The 13,102-nt window shown below is 46.5% G+C and overlaps 1 protein-coding gene across 8 annotated transcripts in view; it reads right to left on the bottom strand.

Annotated features, from left to right (window-relative positions):
• Window positions 1-13,102, bottom strand: part of SNX30 (sorting nexin family member 30) — a 176,425-nt gene that overhangs the window by 69,877 nt on the left and 93,446 nt on the right. For all 8 annotated transcript variants that reach the window (XR_004728256.3, XM_017975594.4, XM_078374495.1 and 5 more), the window contains one exon: window positions 7,073-7,159. Coding sequence is in view for 7 of the 8 variants with exons in the window: in XM_017975594.4 (XP_017831083.1) it covers window positions 7,073-7,159 (87 nt within the window). In the remaining variant the exon portion in view is untranslated. The remainder of the gene's footprint in view (window positions 1-7,072; window positions 7,160-13,102) is intronic.

Genomic DNA, 13,102 nt, shown 5'->3' with positions numbered 1-13,102 from the left:
ATCCCCATCAAGCTACCAATGACCTTCTTCACAGAACTGGAAAAAAACAGCTTAAACTTCATATGGAACCAAAAGAGAGCCTGCATAGCCAAGTCAATTCTAAGTAAAAAGAACACAGCAGGAGGCATCATCCTACCAGACCTCAAACTATACTACGAGGCTAGAGTAATCAAAACAGCATGGTATTGGTACCAAAACAGAGATCTAGACCAATGGAACAGAACAGAGGCATCAGAGGCAACATAGCATATCTGCAACCATCTGATCTTTGACAAACCTGACAAAAACAAGCAATGGGGAAAGGATTCCCTGTTTAATAAATGGTGTTGGGAAAACTGGCTAGCTATGTGCAGAAAGCAGAAACTGGACCCCTTCCTGACACCTTACACCAAAATTAACTCCAGATGGATTAAAGACTTAAACATAAGACCTAACACCATAAAAACCCTAGAAGAAAATCTAGGCAAAACCATTCAGGACATAGGAGTAGGTAAGGACTTCGTGACCAAAACACCAAAAGCATTGGCAACAAAAGCCAAAATAGGCAAATGGGACCTAATCAAATTCCACAGCTTCTGCACGGCAAAAGAAACAGTCATTAGAGTGAATCAGCAACCAACAGAATGGGAAAAAATTTTTGCAGTTTACCCATCTGACAAAGGGCTGATATCCAGAATTTACAAAGAACTAAAACAGATTTAAAAGAACAAAACAAACAAGCCCATTCAAAAGTGGGCAAAGGATATGAACAGACACTTTACAAAAGAAGACATACATGAGGCCAACAAACATATAAAAAAACGCTCATCATCACTGGTCATTAGAGAGATGCAAATCAAAACCACATTGAGATACCACCTCACGCCAGTTAGAATGGCGATCATTAAAAAATCTGGAGACAACAGATGCTGGAGAGGATGTGGAGAATAAGAACACTTTTACACTGTTGGTGGGAGTGTAAATTAGTTCAACCATTGTGGAAGACAGTGTGGCGATTCCTCAAGGACCTAGAAATAGAAATTCCATTTGACCCAGCAATCCCATTACTGGGTATATATCTAAAGGACTATAAATCGTTCTACTATAAGGACATATGCACACGAATGTTCATTGCAGCACTGTTTACAATAGCAAAAACCTGGAACCAACCCAAATGCCCATCGATGATAGACTGGACAGGGAAAATGTGGCACATACACCATGGAATATTATGCAGCCATCAAAAATGATGAGTTTGTGTCCTTTGTAGGGACATGGATGAACCTGGAGAACATCATTCTCAGCAAACTGACACAAGAACAGAAAATGAAATACCGCATGTTCTCACTCATAGGTGGGTCTTAAAGAACACATGGACACAGGGAGGGGAGCACTACACACTGGGGTCTGTTGGGGGAACAGGGAAGGGACAACAGGGGGTGGGGAGTTGGGGACAGATAGCATGGAGAGAAATACCAGATACAGGTGGTGGGGAGGAAGGCAGCAAATCACACTGCCATGTGTGTACCTATGCAACTATCTTGCATGTTCTTCACATGTACCCCAAAACCTAAAATGCAATTAAAAAAAAAAGAGGCCATGGAATTTGGCAAATAGAAAGTAACTGCCTCTCTGAATGAGTACTTTAATAATGATAGATAAAAACAAAGTTCAGAGAATGGCCAGGGGAGTGAGGAAGGAAGAGGTGAGGAGCAGAGAGGCTGAGAACAAGAGAGCCGCGTGAGCTTGCCTGCGCGATGACATGAGAGTGAAGCCCCAGAGAAGGCCACACACCCTTCAGTGGCACAGCTGCCGACGCCCTCGCCACTGGGGAAAAGGCCCAGCTTTGCAGCCAGATGCACCTGGGCCCCCTACGGGTCCACCATTTGTTGACTTTGGCACTTAAGTTCCATGCTTCCCCTGACCCAGGCCCCCGATCTGTCACATGGGACCCTCCGCACTGGCAGAGGGTGGCCACGGTGGGACTTAAGTCAGCTGATGGGACTGCTCTGGCTGGAGGCTCCTGGTCTTCTGCCCCAGGCTGAGGTCAGAGCGGTCTCTCTCCTCACTTGCCAGAAGGGCCTGGAAACAACAGACAACAGAGCCCACTCTCCAGTCTGTGGAAGCTCCAAAGGTGGAAATGTCCCTGCTGCTACTTTACAACTGGGATTCTCACTTCGCTACCTGCCATGTCTTTCACATTCCAGAACGTTCACCATCCTGATAGTTCTAAGAGCTGTTCAAGGTCCACAGCCTTCAAGAGGTTTGTCCAGAGAGCCCAATTTCCACTTCCCCTCCATGCTTAACAGCTCCGTGCACCCTTCTGCTCCCATTCAGCTCTACAACACACACCTGCTCTCCCACACCAATGCCCCACTTCCCTCCACACCCACGCCCCCAAAGCACCACACACACCACACGTCCCACATACCATGTACCCTCCCCACACGCTACATGACCTCCCCACACATACACCACACACCTCCCCACAGAGACACACCACACGCCCTCCCCACACACACCACACGCCCTCCCCACACACACCACACACCTCCCCACACACATGCCACACACCTCCCCACATACATACCACATGCCCTCCCCACACACACGCCACACACCTCCCCACACACACGCCACACACCTCCCCACACACACGCCACACACATCCCCACACACATGCCACACACCTCCCCACATACATACCACATGCCCTCCCCACACACACGCCACACACCTCCCCACACACACGCCACACACCTCCCCACACACACGCCACACACCTCCCCACACACACGCCACACACATCCCCACACACATGCCACACACCTCCCCACATACATACCACATGCCCTCCCCACACACACGCCACACACCTCCCCACACACACGCCACACACCTCCCCACACACACGCCACACACCTCCCCACACACATGCCATGTGCCCCATACACACACAACACCCCCACCCCCCACACACACCACATACCCCACACACACCATGCGCCCGCCCTCCTCTCCACGGCCCATCTCCTCACCTGCACTCTACCACCACCCATTTAAACTTCTTCAGCTGGCACCGCACCCAGGATGAGGCTACCCGTGGGTCAGGGCCTAAAACGGCACCCCGCTTTTTTTCCACCTTTTGGAGATAACTAGGAATTCTGTGAAGCCTTCTCCCTGGCATCCATTCTTTTTGGAACTAGTAATACTCCGTGTATTAGCACTGAAAGAGTCCAACGCAGAAGACAGAAAAAGGCAAAAGCTCCCTCTCAGTGACCCCCACTGTCATTCGAGGGTGTGGATGCTCCCGGTCCCATTTTAAATGTAATTCCTCAGCTTCTCCTTATCTTCTATAAGATAAGGAGATGCCCCCCACCTTCCACGGGGGGTTAGATTCTAAGGTATACACCAGGCGTGGTCCAGCAGGTCCAGCAGAAGGCAGCCAGTCCCTACTAAGTAAGTGTATGTCGCTTCTCCAGCCTCACAATTAACATGAAGAAGGCCAAGTCTCCAAGGTCCAAAGCTCCATCTGCCTGGGAATCACCACCTCAGTGTCTGCTAAGCTTTCTCCAGCCTCAGCCCAACCACAAAGCAAACCTTTGCATTCTAGGACACCACTCTTCCCCAGCTCCAGAGGCCTCCACACCCTCGGCCCTCAGCACACCCTCCTCCAGCCCAAGACATCCTAGGACACCCCTGGACCAATGACCACAGGTCCAACCTACATCATCTGCCTTTCCATATGCAAAGCTATATGCAGCCTTTATGCTCTACTGTAGATCACGAGGGGTGATGCTGGAATCAACACAACAAACATGCCCAGGATAGAGTCACTTGGCATCAAAGAGGCTGGGCAATCTGTCCAGCTTCTCTGTGCCTCGTTTCCTCACCCATGAAATGGGGAAAGAAGAATGCCTTCCCTCTGGGCCTCCGATGACCACTGCAGTGATCCTGTGATGCAATTAACATTAAAAACACTAGCCAAAGCCAAGGCACCTCATTTCTCAGGTATGGGTTGCAAATTCCAAAGCTGGCTCCTTTCCAGGTATGTCTTGGCATGGCGGCAGCAGCAGCAGGAACCATGACCAAGGAGGGAAACCCCAACAGCTCTGATGTCAAACCATTTCCCTGATACGTGAGGTCCCTGCTATTAACTTAACAATGTTCCCCACCCTCACCCCCTTCTTTGAAAACAAATACACCTTCCACTTACAAACCAAAAAGAGGCAGAGTAATACAATGGTAGGTGGCAAGATTCTAAAGTTAAACTGCGGGGTGCCACCCTAGTCCACCAGGGCTAGCTGCATGATACTGGGCCATGGTTTGCTCATCTCTCAAATGGGAATAATGATGGTACCCAAACCTCATGGTTGTGATGTGGAATCAATGAGATTTTACACACATGGACATATACATAGGCACAGTTGTCACCTTGCTATCTGGTGGGGTAGGGCGGGGATTGGTTCCACGACTTGTGAATGCTCAAGACCGGAAAAAAAATGATGTAGTGTTTGCATATAACTTATATACAGTCTCCTGTATACTTTAAATCATCTCTAGATTACTTATAATACCTAATACAACATAAATACCATGTAAATCGTCATTATACAGATTGGGCATCCCCAATCTGAAAACCCAAATTGCCTCAAAATCCAAAACCTTTCTTTTAAAGATGGGGTCTCTGGATGTTGCCCAGGCTGGAGCACAGTGGCCACTCACAGGTGCAATCATAACACACTGCAGCCTCTAACTCCTGGCCTCAAGGGATCCTCCCACCTCAACCTCCTGAGTAAGAGGAAATACTGACACACACTACTGTGCCTGGCTCAAGATCTGAAACTTTTTGAGTCTCAACATGAGAGAAGTGGGAACCTCTACACCTGACCTCATGTGATGGGTTTTAGTCAAAATTCTGTTTCATGCACAAAATTATTTAAAATATTATATAAAAGGACCTTTAGGCTATGTGTATAAGGTGTATAAGAAACATAAATAAATCTCATGTCTAGACTTTGGTCCCACTCCCAAAATCTTTCTCTTGTATATACAAATATCCCAAAATCTGAAACACTTCTAGTTTTAAGCATTTGGGGTAAGAGATAGGAAACCTGTACTGTATTAGTTTTTATTCCTTTTGTTATTTTCTATTTTTGTATCATTGTTTTTTATTGTTCTACCCCGCCCCAATACTCTCAATCTGCAATTGGCTAAATCTGCAGATGTGGAACCATGGATATGGAGGGCTGTGTGTGTGTGTGTGTGTGTGTGTATGTGTGTGGAGAGAGAGAAAGAACTCACAAGAGAGAGCAAGCGCACTTAGCATGCTGCAAGCTCCTGACCATTATTATCCATTTTTAATCCCGGCTCGGGGAAGAGAAAGGCAACAACAGGGTAAAAATGCATCTGACCAATACAACAGATGCATTTTTACAGCTGTGATCCTCTATCTAGACCCAGAACAGAAAACTGCCTTTGCAAAAATTATAACTGAGGAATTATGACAGTGAAAGAGATCAGACCTAACCCACTCCATCTCGCTTTTTTTTTTCTGTTTTTTTTTTTTTGAGATGGAGTTTTGCTCTTGTTGCCCAGGCTGGAGGGTTGTGGCGCGATCTCAAGTCATTGTAACCTCCACCTCCCAGGTTCAAGTGATTCTCCTGCCTTGGACTCCTGAGTAGCTGGGATTACAGATGCCCACCACCACACCCAACTAAGTTTTTGTATTTTTAGTAGAGACAGGGTTTCACCATGTTGGCCAGGCTGGTCTTGAACTCCTACCTCAGGTGATCCACCCACCTCGACCTCCCAAACTGTTGGGATTACAGGTGTGAGCTACCATACCCAGCCTCCAACTTGCTTCTAACCATTAATCTGTCCTTGTTCATTCCTAGGCATAAGGTGAACTAGCCTTGGAAAGGACTTCAGTTTATGATTTGACTCTAAAACAAAACTGATAATAGCCCTTTCCTGAAAAGACCCCTTTCTTGCCTGGGAACCAGTCTGCTTTTGCAGAACAAATTAGCTACTTAGGAATTAAGGTTTAGGGGTCATGCAGCCTCTGGCTAGAAGACTCTAAACCTCCCCAAATTGCTCCTGAGGATAACATCTCTATTGTAAAACCCAAGATCAGTGCTTGAGATCTTTTGTAGACCCTGCACTCGATGGATCAGCTGTCACTACCCAAATAGTAATCTGGCTCAACCAGGTCTGCGATCTCACCCAGGAGCAGAAGATGCAGCAAAAAACCTCACTTCCACCCACTATGATTCTATCTCCAACCTGACCAATCAGCACTCCCCACTTCCTGAGCCCCTACCCACCAAATTATCTTTAAAAATTCTGATCCCCAAATGCTCAGAGAGAATGATTTGAGTAATGGTAAAACTCCAGTGTCTTGTACAGCTGGTTCTGTGTCAATGACTCTTTCTCCATTACGATTTCCCTGTTTTGATAATTCAGCTCTGTCTAGGCAGCGGGCAAGGTGAACCCACTGGGCAGTTACAAACACTGGAGCCAGAAGGCATCCTAGACAAGCTAGATCAGTGTGGCTCAAACTCTGTGGAGTAAAGGGCCACTTTTTATTGGCCGTTTTCCCCAATTTGAACAAGTTGTAGTCCTGCCGTGCGTAACTAGCATGCGGCTCACTCCACATGCGACTCCTCACGTGAGTTTAACACTCTTGTCTCGGGTGTTCAACACAACGTGTTCCACCGGTTATGCAGCAGCATCAAATTGCTATAGAAGTTTCCAAGTGCTTCCATACGTTCATCATGGATCGTACAGTTTGTGGGCCTACGAACCACATTTTGAAAGCACTGATTGAGGCTGTTCTTTCCTTCTCTCTGCAATGCCATTTTATGGAGCCAAGAACTGCCAATGAATGGCAGAGAAGTGAGTCTTTAAGACCAAAAGAAAATAGGCCCAGGAGACAGTGTGAAACTCAATTCCAAATGAAAAGAGGATATCATCATTAACATAGCCCAGGCGGCACTGACCACTCTCAGTCACACAGATGTAGAGACAAGAATGCGCTTAGCACCAGCAGGGAGATGACTGCTTTGCAGCCCTTGCCAGATGCTTCCCTGACCTTGGGGCGGTCTTCCTTCCGCAGAGCCACAGCTTCCAGTTTGGCTTCGTACTCTGCTTGAACTTGGTCCCTCTTCTTCAATACGCTCTGTGGGAGGCAGAGAGGAGAAGCATGTAACACCGAGTCCACAAAGAGGCCTCCCACCCTCAGGCGATTGCTTCTTTTCCCCTCGTGCCTCCCCAAATCAAGGCCTACCCCGGGCCAGGCCATGTGTCCCTAGGAAAAGGCCATGCAGAAACTCTGGAGGAAGCTGGGGAAAGGAGGGAAGAGAGGAGACCCTCTCCTGAGACTGGGGTTTCCAGTAGAGTAACTCCAACTTGATGCTAAAAGGGAAGAAATTCTAGGGAAAGGCAAGTGGGGGAAACAGCACCGTCCATTGCCACACTGCTGGGAGGACTCTCTGCTTCACCGTGTGCAGCCAGAAACCAGCTGTGCAGAAATGTGGAGCTTTGCAGGCTACAATGCAGGATGTTCTCTGAACTTTTAAAGGAAAATCTACAGCAAGAGAACTCTTCACTCTTTTAATTCAGAGTGGATCCCTAGAGGACTGATCCATTCACTGATTCATTCATTAGCAACTTACTAGTCCTCTACTCTGGTCGATGTGTAGAAAGAGCAAAGGGATGCACTCGCTACCTAAAGGGTTCAGTCTAACAGAGGCTTAGACACAGCATGTGCCTCTATGTGCTAAAGGGACTACGCATGTGCAAATCCAGAATTCCTAGAACCATGCAGCCAGCCCACCAGAGGGAAGGGTCAAGGGGCCCAAAGACAGCCAGCCCTGGATGGGACAAGAGTGAGGCAAGCCAGGCTCCTGGGGTGCAAAACGTAAGGAGACACTCCCTCTCTGGCCCATGTGAGTATAAGGTCAGCACCTGAGAGTGAATGCCCCATAAATCTCTGCCCGGGGCTCCCCTCACCAGGAGCTCTGCTGCTATGATCCCACCAAGCAAAACAAAAAAGCTTGCAGCAGACATTCTAGAAAGGTATCTGTTTCATCCAAGGGTTTCTTTTTTCTTCCTTTAGTAGAATCACAAGTGGCAAACCAAGAGTGATGAAAACTTTCTTTTCTGCTAACTCAAAAGAAATAAATTGCTATGACAGTTTCTAATCATGCCCTTTCCCCACAGGGGACCTTCCAGCAGAGAGTGGAGTCAAGGCTGGAAGGAGCCACTCCTTGGCTAAGTAAAGGCACCCCGTGTCCCTGACTGCTAACAGATGACAAGCACTGAATAGTTGAGAGGGCTGTGGGGTCAGCTTTCTAATGGAATGTGTCAATACCAGGAACCTCAAGTCTTCCTCTGAAGAGTTGGCTTTATCACTTAAGAGTTCAGAAGTGTTTTATCATGAAATGAAAATGAGGTAGAAATTGCAAGAATTTTTCATCAACTGCCAGTCAGCTGTCTCTTAAGTGCTCTGACATTCCCTCCCCGCACTCATTCATCTTGGAGTATTAATATTTACAGTGCTGTTCAACGGAACTTTCTGTTACAATGGAAATGTTTTGTAATCTGCACTAATACAGGAGCCACTACCTCCACATGCCTATTGAGCACTTGAAACAAAGCTAGTAGGGCTGAGGAACTCGGTTTATATTTTTACTTAATGTTACTAATTTGAATTTAAACTTAAATAGCCACATATGGCTAGTGACTACCATTTGGATGACATGCATCTATAAAGTAAAACAAAACAAAACAGAAAAACGGGAGTCCTTTGTGGACTTCAGAGAGCCCAGAAAATAATATAAATCTATTGGTCTGGTACCAGCAGTAGTAAAAATCCTCTTCTCCAGGGACATGCAAATGTGGTTCCCTAAGGAGCGATGACACAGCAGAGTGGGTCCATCTGGGACGCTTCTCAGTGGTGTGCACTTCCCTTCACAGGAGGCCAAGCATCTTACTGGAAAAAACACACTCATCCAGTCTAGCGCTTTTAGGAAGAAGCATGAGTTGTCCCAGTGAAACACACTCTGTCAGTGTGGCAAGAACCTCCTCACTAAAGCTATTATAAAACAATGCCCTGGAACAATGTCAGAACTGCACAGAAGCTCCTAAACAGCACTGTAAATATTCCTACTAGAAGATGAATGAGTGTGGGGAGGGAATGTCAGAGCACTTAGGAGGCAGCTGAGTGGTAACTGACAAAAAAAAATTGCAATTTTTACTTCATTTTTCTGGCACTGCTGGGGTTGCAAGCCCCTCTGAGACTGTGAGGGGTGGGAAGGAGATGCATCAACCCACTCAACTAAGACAGTCCAAAAGCATCTCCTCTCCTCATGCCCAAAACAGGCAAGGGAGCCTGCAGATCCAGTCATATCCCTCCCTCCAGTTAACCTGGGCCTGCCCTGGCCCACAGGAGGGCAGGGTCTCTGTCTCCTTAGAGTTATCCGGCGTGGCCAGAATGCTGCCCTCTTGCACAAGCTGACTGGAGGATCCGCCCTAACGGCCCTGCATCACTGGACAGCACAACAGGCTCACAGCAACTCTGCAGAGGAGAAAGCACACCATCCCTATTCTATAAATGAGAAGACTAAGGTGTGGTGGGGGCCCTGTTCAAGGCCACATCTGGCTCATGGTGCACCAGTGACTCATGCAGGCTGTTCCTGCTGCCTTCCAGCGTATGGCTTCACAGCAGGCTCACAGTCCAGCCATGCTAAAGGCTGGGCGACGTGTTCTGAATCCAGACAAACTGCTGACAACCACCACTCACTGGGACACCTTTGCACACTGTTGGTGATGTTCTCAGAGGACAGACCCCAGCCTAGTCTCTGTTGATAAAACTGGTCAAACCAGCCTGTGGCTGTGAGATGGGGCCCGAGCCTGCAGTGGGGTAAAGAGGCCAACAGACCAAGCCAGCATCTGCAGAGAGGTACCTCCGTCACGGAGTGACAAGCAGAAGAGAGTCATCATCCGAGCTTCTCACAGAACTTTAAAGGGAGCTGCGTCTCACGGATAGGACACATCGGAAAGGCGAAGGGCACAGTAAGACTTTGCTGCTCACACCTTGCGCCACCTGCCCTCCTCCACACGCCCATCCTCCCTGCTTCTGCCCTGCCTTCATACATCTTCATTCATCTAGCCAGGGATGGGGACACAGCAGAGAACAAATCACAAAACCACGAGGAGCTTACATTCCAGAGGGGAGGCAGACAAGCAAGTAAACTATACAGTAGGTAGCTCTGGGCATTAAGGAGGAAAAATAAGCCAGGAATGGAAGATCAGCACCAAGGGTCTGGGGAGGGCAAAACTGTATAGAGGGCTCCCAAGGAGGGCCTCACACTCAGAAGGTGACTTTTAACTAGAGACATGGAATAAGTTCCTCTCCGACACTTATTTGTTTAAATATAGAACATTTTGTTGATTTCAAGTGGTCCTAATATTCTGGAACTTTCTCTCTTTTCCAGTGAAGACAAGACAAATGACTCTTTAACAAATAAATTACAAGGAAAAATAAATGAACAAAGAAAGGTTTTTTTAATATTTAAGAAACATGCCAATTAATGTATAGATCCTATCTGGATACCAATTTGGAAAAAGAAACAAACTGTGTCTGAGACAAACTGGGGAAATTTGAACACTAACTGGATATTTAAACATAATTAGGTAGTCCTTTTTTTTTTTTTTTTTTTTTTTAAAGAATGCTTGTGTTTTAGAGATATGAACTAAATGTTTCTGTATGAAATAATATGATGTCCAGGATTTGTGTTAAACTAAACCACGGGGTGGGAGTTGGGAGCAGGGTGAGAGAGAGACAGAACAAGATGAGTCATGAGTGGGCAACTGCTGACGCTGGCTGGGATACGTGTGGGTTTATTGCTTTCATTCTATTTGGTGATGTGTTGGAATTTTTCTGTAATAAAAAGGCTAAACAATAGAAACATAATATCTGTCATCCAAATGTTTGAAAATTAATAAGCCATTAAGAGATTTATAGTTATGTCATCCATGAAATATTAATCAAACAGCCTTTATCTACAATGACAAAATGTCTGGAAGAGTTAGATGACAGATGCATTCTGTAGTTTGGCTTTCAACATCTGCACTGGATTTTTCCCAAGAAAGACCACAGTGATCAGTATCTACAGGAAGACGCAACATCCCTTCCCCACCCCCAGACTCATGCACACATCTTTCCCTGCCCAGGCTGTGGGCTCACAAACTGTGCAAGGGGGAGAGGCAGAAAAAGAGCCCCAGCACCAAAGTTCAGCAGCTACCAAAAAGCTTCTTCAAGCCCCAAAAGTTTTTCAGCTTCAAAGCTTTGTGGAAGAGGGACACTAGGATGCAGGGCTAAAAGATGATACCAAAGCAACAGGAACAGCTCAGCCCTCAGAACAGAACTGCAGGATGGGATGGTTCATATTCCTCTATGACAGGGCTGATGACCCAAGATCCAAGTGGAATTCACATAGAGTAATGGGTGTTCAGTAATAAAGAGTAAATGAGAATAAAAATAAAATAGTCACAGAGCCCTGTGGCTTAGGGCAGCCCTCTAGAAGGGCACTTTCCTGCAGGCAGGAAAATGAGTCTCACTTGGTCCTGGTGGTATCACTAGCTTTGGTTAAATGACTGAGTTCCGGTTACATCTTTTTACACATTCACTCCATGGAAACCAGGACCATCTGTGAGTTAGATGTTCTAGGGCAATGCTGGTAATACTAAAACCACACATTACCCCTCATTTCAAAAGATACTTTTTTTTTTGAGACAGATCTTGCTCTGCCACCAGGTGCCAGGCTGGAGTGCAGTGGTGGGATCTCGGCTCACTGCAACCTCCGCCTCCCGGTTTCAAGCAATTCTCCTGCCTCAGCCTCCCGAGTAGCTGGGACTACTGGTGCACGCCACCATGCCCAGCTCATTTTTGTATTTTTAATAGAGACAGGGTTTCACCGTGTTGGCCAAGATGGTCTTGATCTCTTGACCTCATGATCCGCCCACCTCAGCTTACACAAAATTTGGAAAATTTAAAGGAGGGAGAAAAGTCATGCACAACCTCATCATGCAGACACAACCAGTGATCCATTACTTCTTCCCTTCTGGTCTTTTTCCTTGGATGACTTCTCTGATGCTTCCCATTTCTCTGTTTTCTCTGCCTGCACACTTGCTATTCAGATGGTCTGATCCTCTAACTTTCATATTTTTTCTCCAAGTCTCCTTTTGTATCTTTTCACATGTGACTTCCTTAACTTTTTCTTCTAACTCTTTATTATTTTTTTTATTCCTATCATGGTTTTAATTTCCAAAAGTTCTTTGTTCCCTGAATCTTTAAAAACTGTTTTATGGCTATGATATCTTCTCTTTTGGAAAATATTAACAATTTGTTTTCTAGAAACTTTCTTCTCCATCAGTGTTTTATTCAGTAGGCTTTTTCTTCTTTGTTTTTACTTCTGATACTTGTATTCAAATATTCCCTCAAATATCTGATGACCCCTGTCTGTCCACTCATCCAAGAGGGAAACTCCACGGAAATGGACTGGGAAGCTGTCTGAACAGAGGGCTTGTTGACATTCTCCATAGGAGACTTGGCTGAGTCCTTTCATTGAGGGACCACCCTGACTCTTCACCATCAGCCAATATCAGTATCTGTGGGTCACTTCTCTTGGCCTATCCAGATTTTCTAGAAAAGGCTCTTCCCCTCCTTGCATGGAGGATCCAAGCAGGAGAAGAGTCCCTACATCAGTAATCTTTCACTGAACACCCTCAAGTGTGCTTAGAGTCTCTTGGTCCAGAGATACAACTTTGCCTCCTCCAGATAATCAACCCCCAGTTCTGCCAGAGTGGAGAAGAATCAGTGGCTCCTGTGTGAGCAAGGAGGAGAGGATCAAAGCTAGGATTCTTAAACAGACTCTGGATTTATTCTTCTCTTCAGCTCTACCTCTCCCTCAGTCCCAGAGGGGCGTGGTGCTGCCAACTCTTGACCTTTTGGAGGGGTCCACGGCATAAACCAGGTGGCTTCTCAGTTTTTTCCCCCACAGCTGGTTTCCAAATCAGCTTGAGTCATTTAAAGTACTTAATTTCAATCCGTTCCCAA

Source organism: Callithrix jacchus, chromosome 1, assembly GCF_049354715.1.
Source record: "Callithrix jacchus isolate 240 chromosome 1, calJac240_pri, whole genome shotgun sequence".
NCBI lineage: Eukaryota > Metazoa > Chordata > Mammalia > Primates > Cebidae > Callithrix > Callithrix jacchus.
Note: the sequence above shows the minus strand (reverse complement) of the source record. Positions and strands in the feature narration are given on the sequence as shown.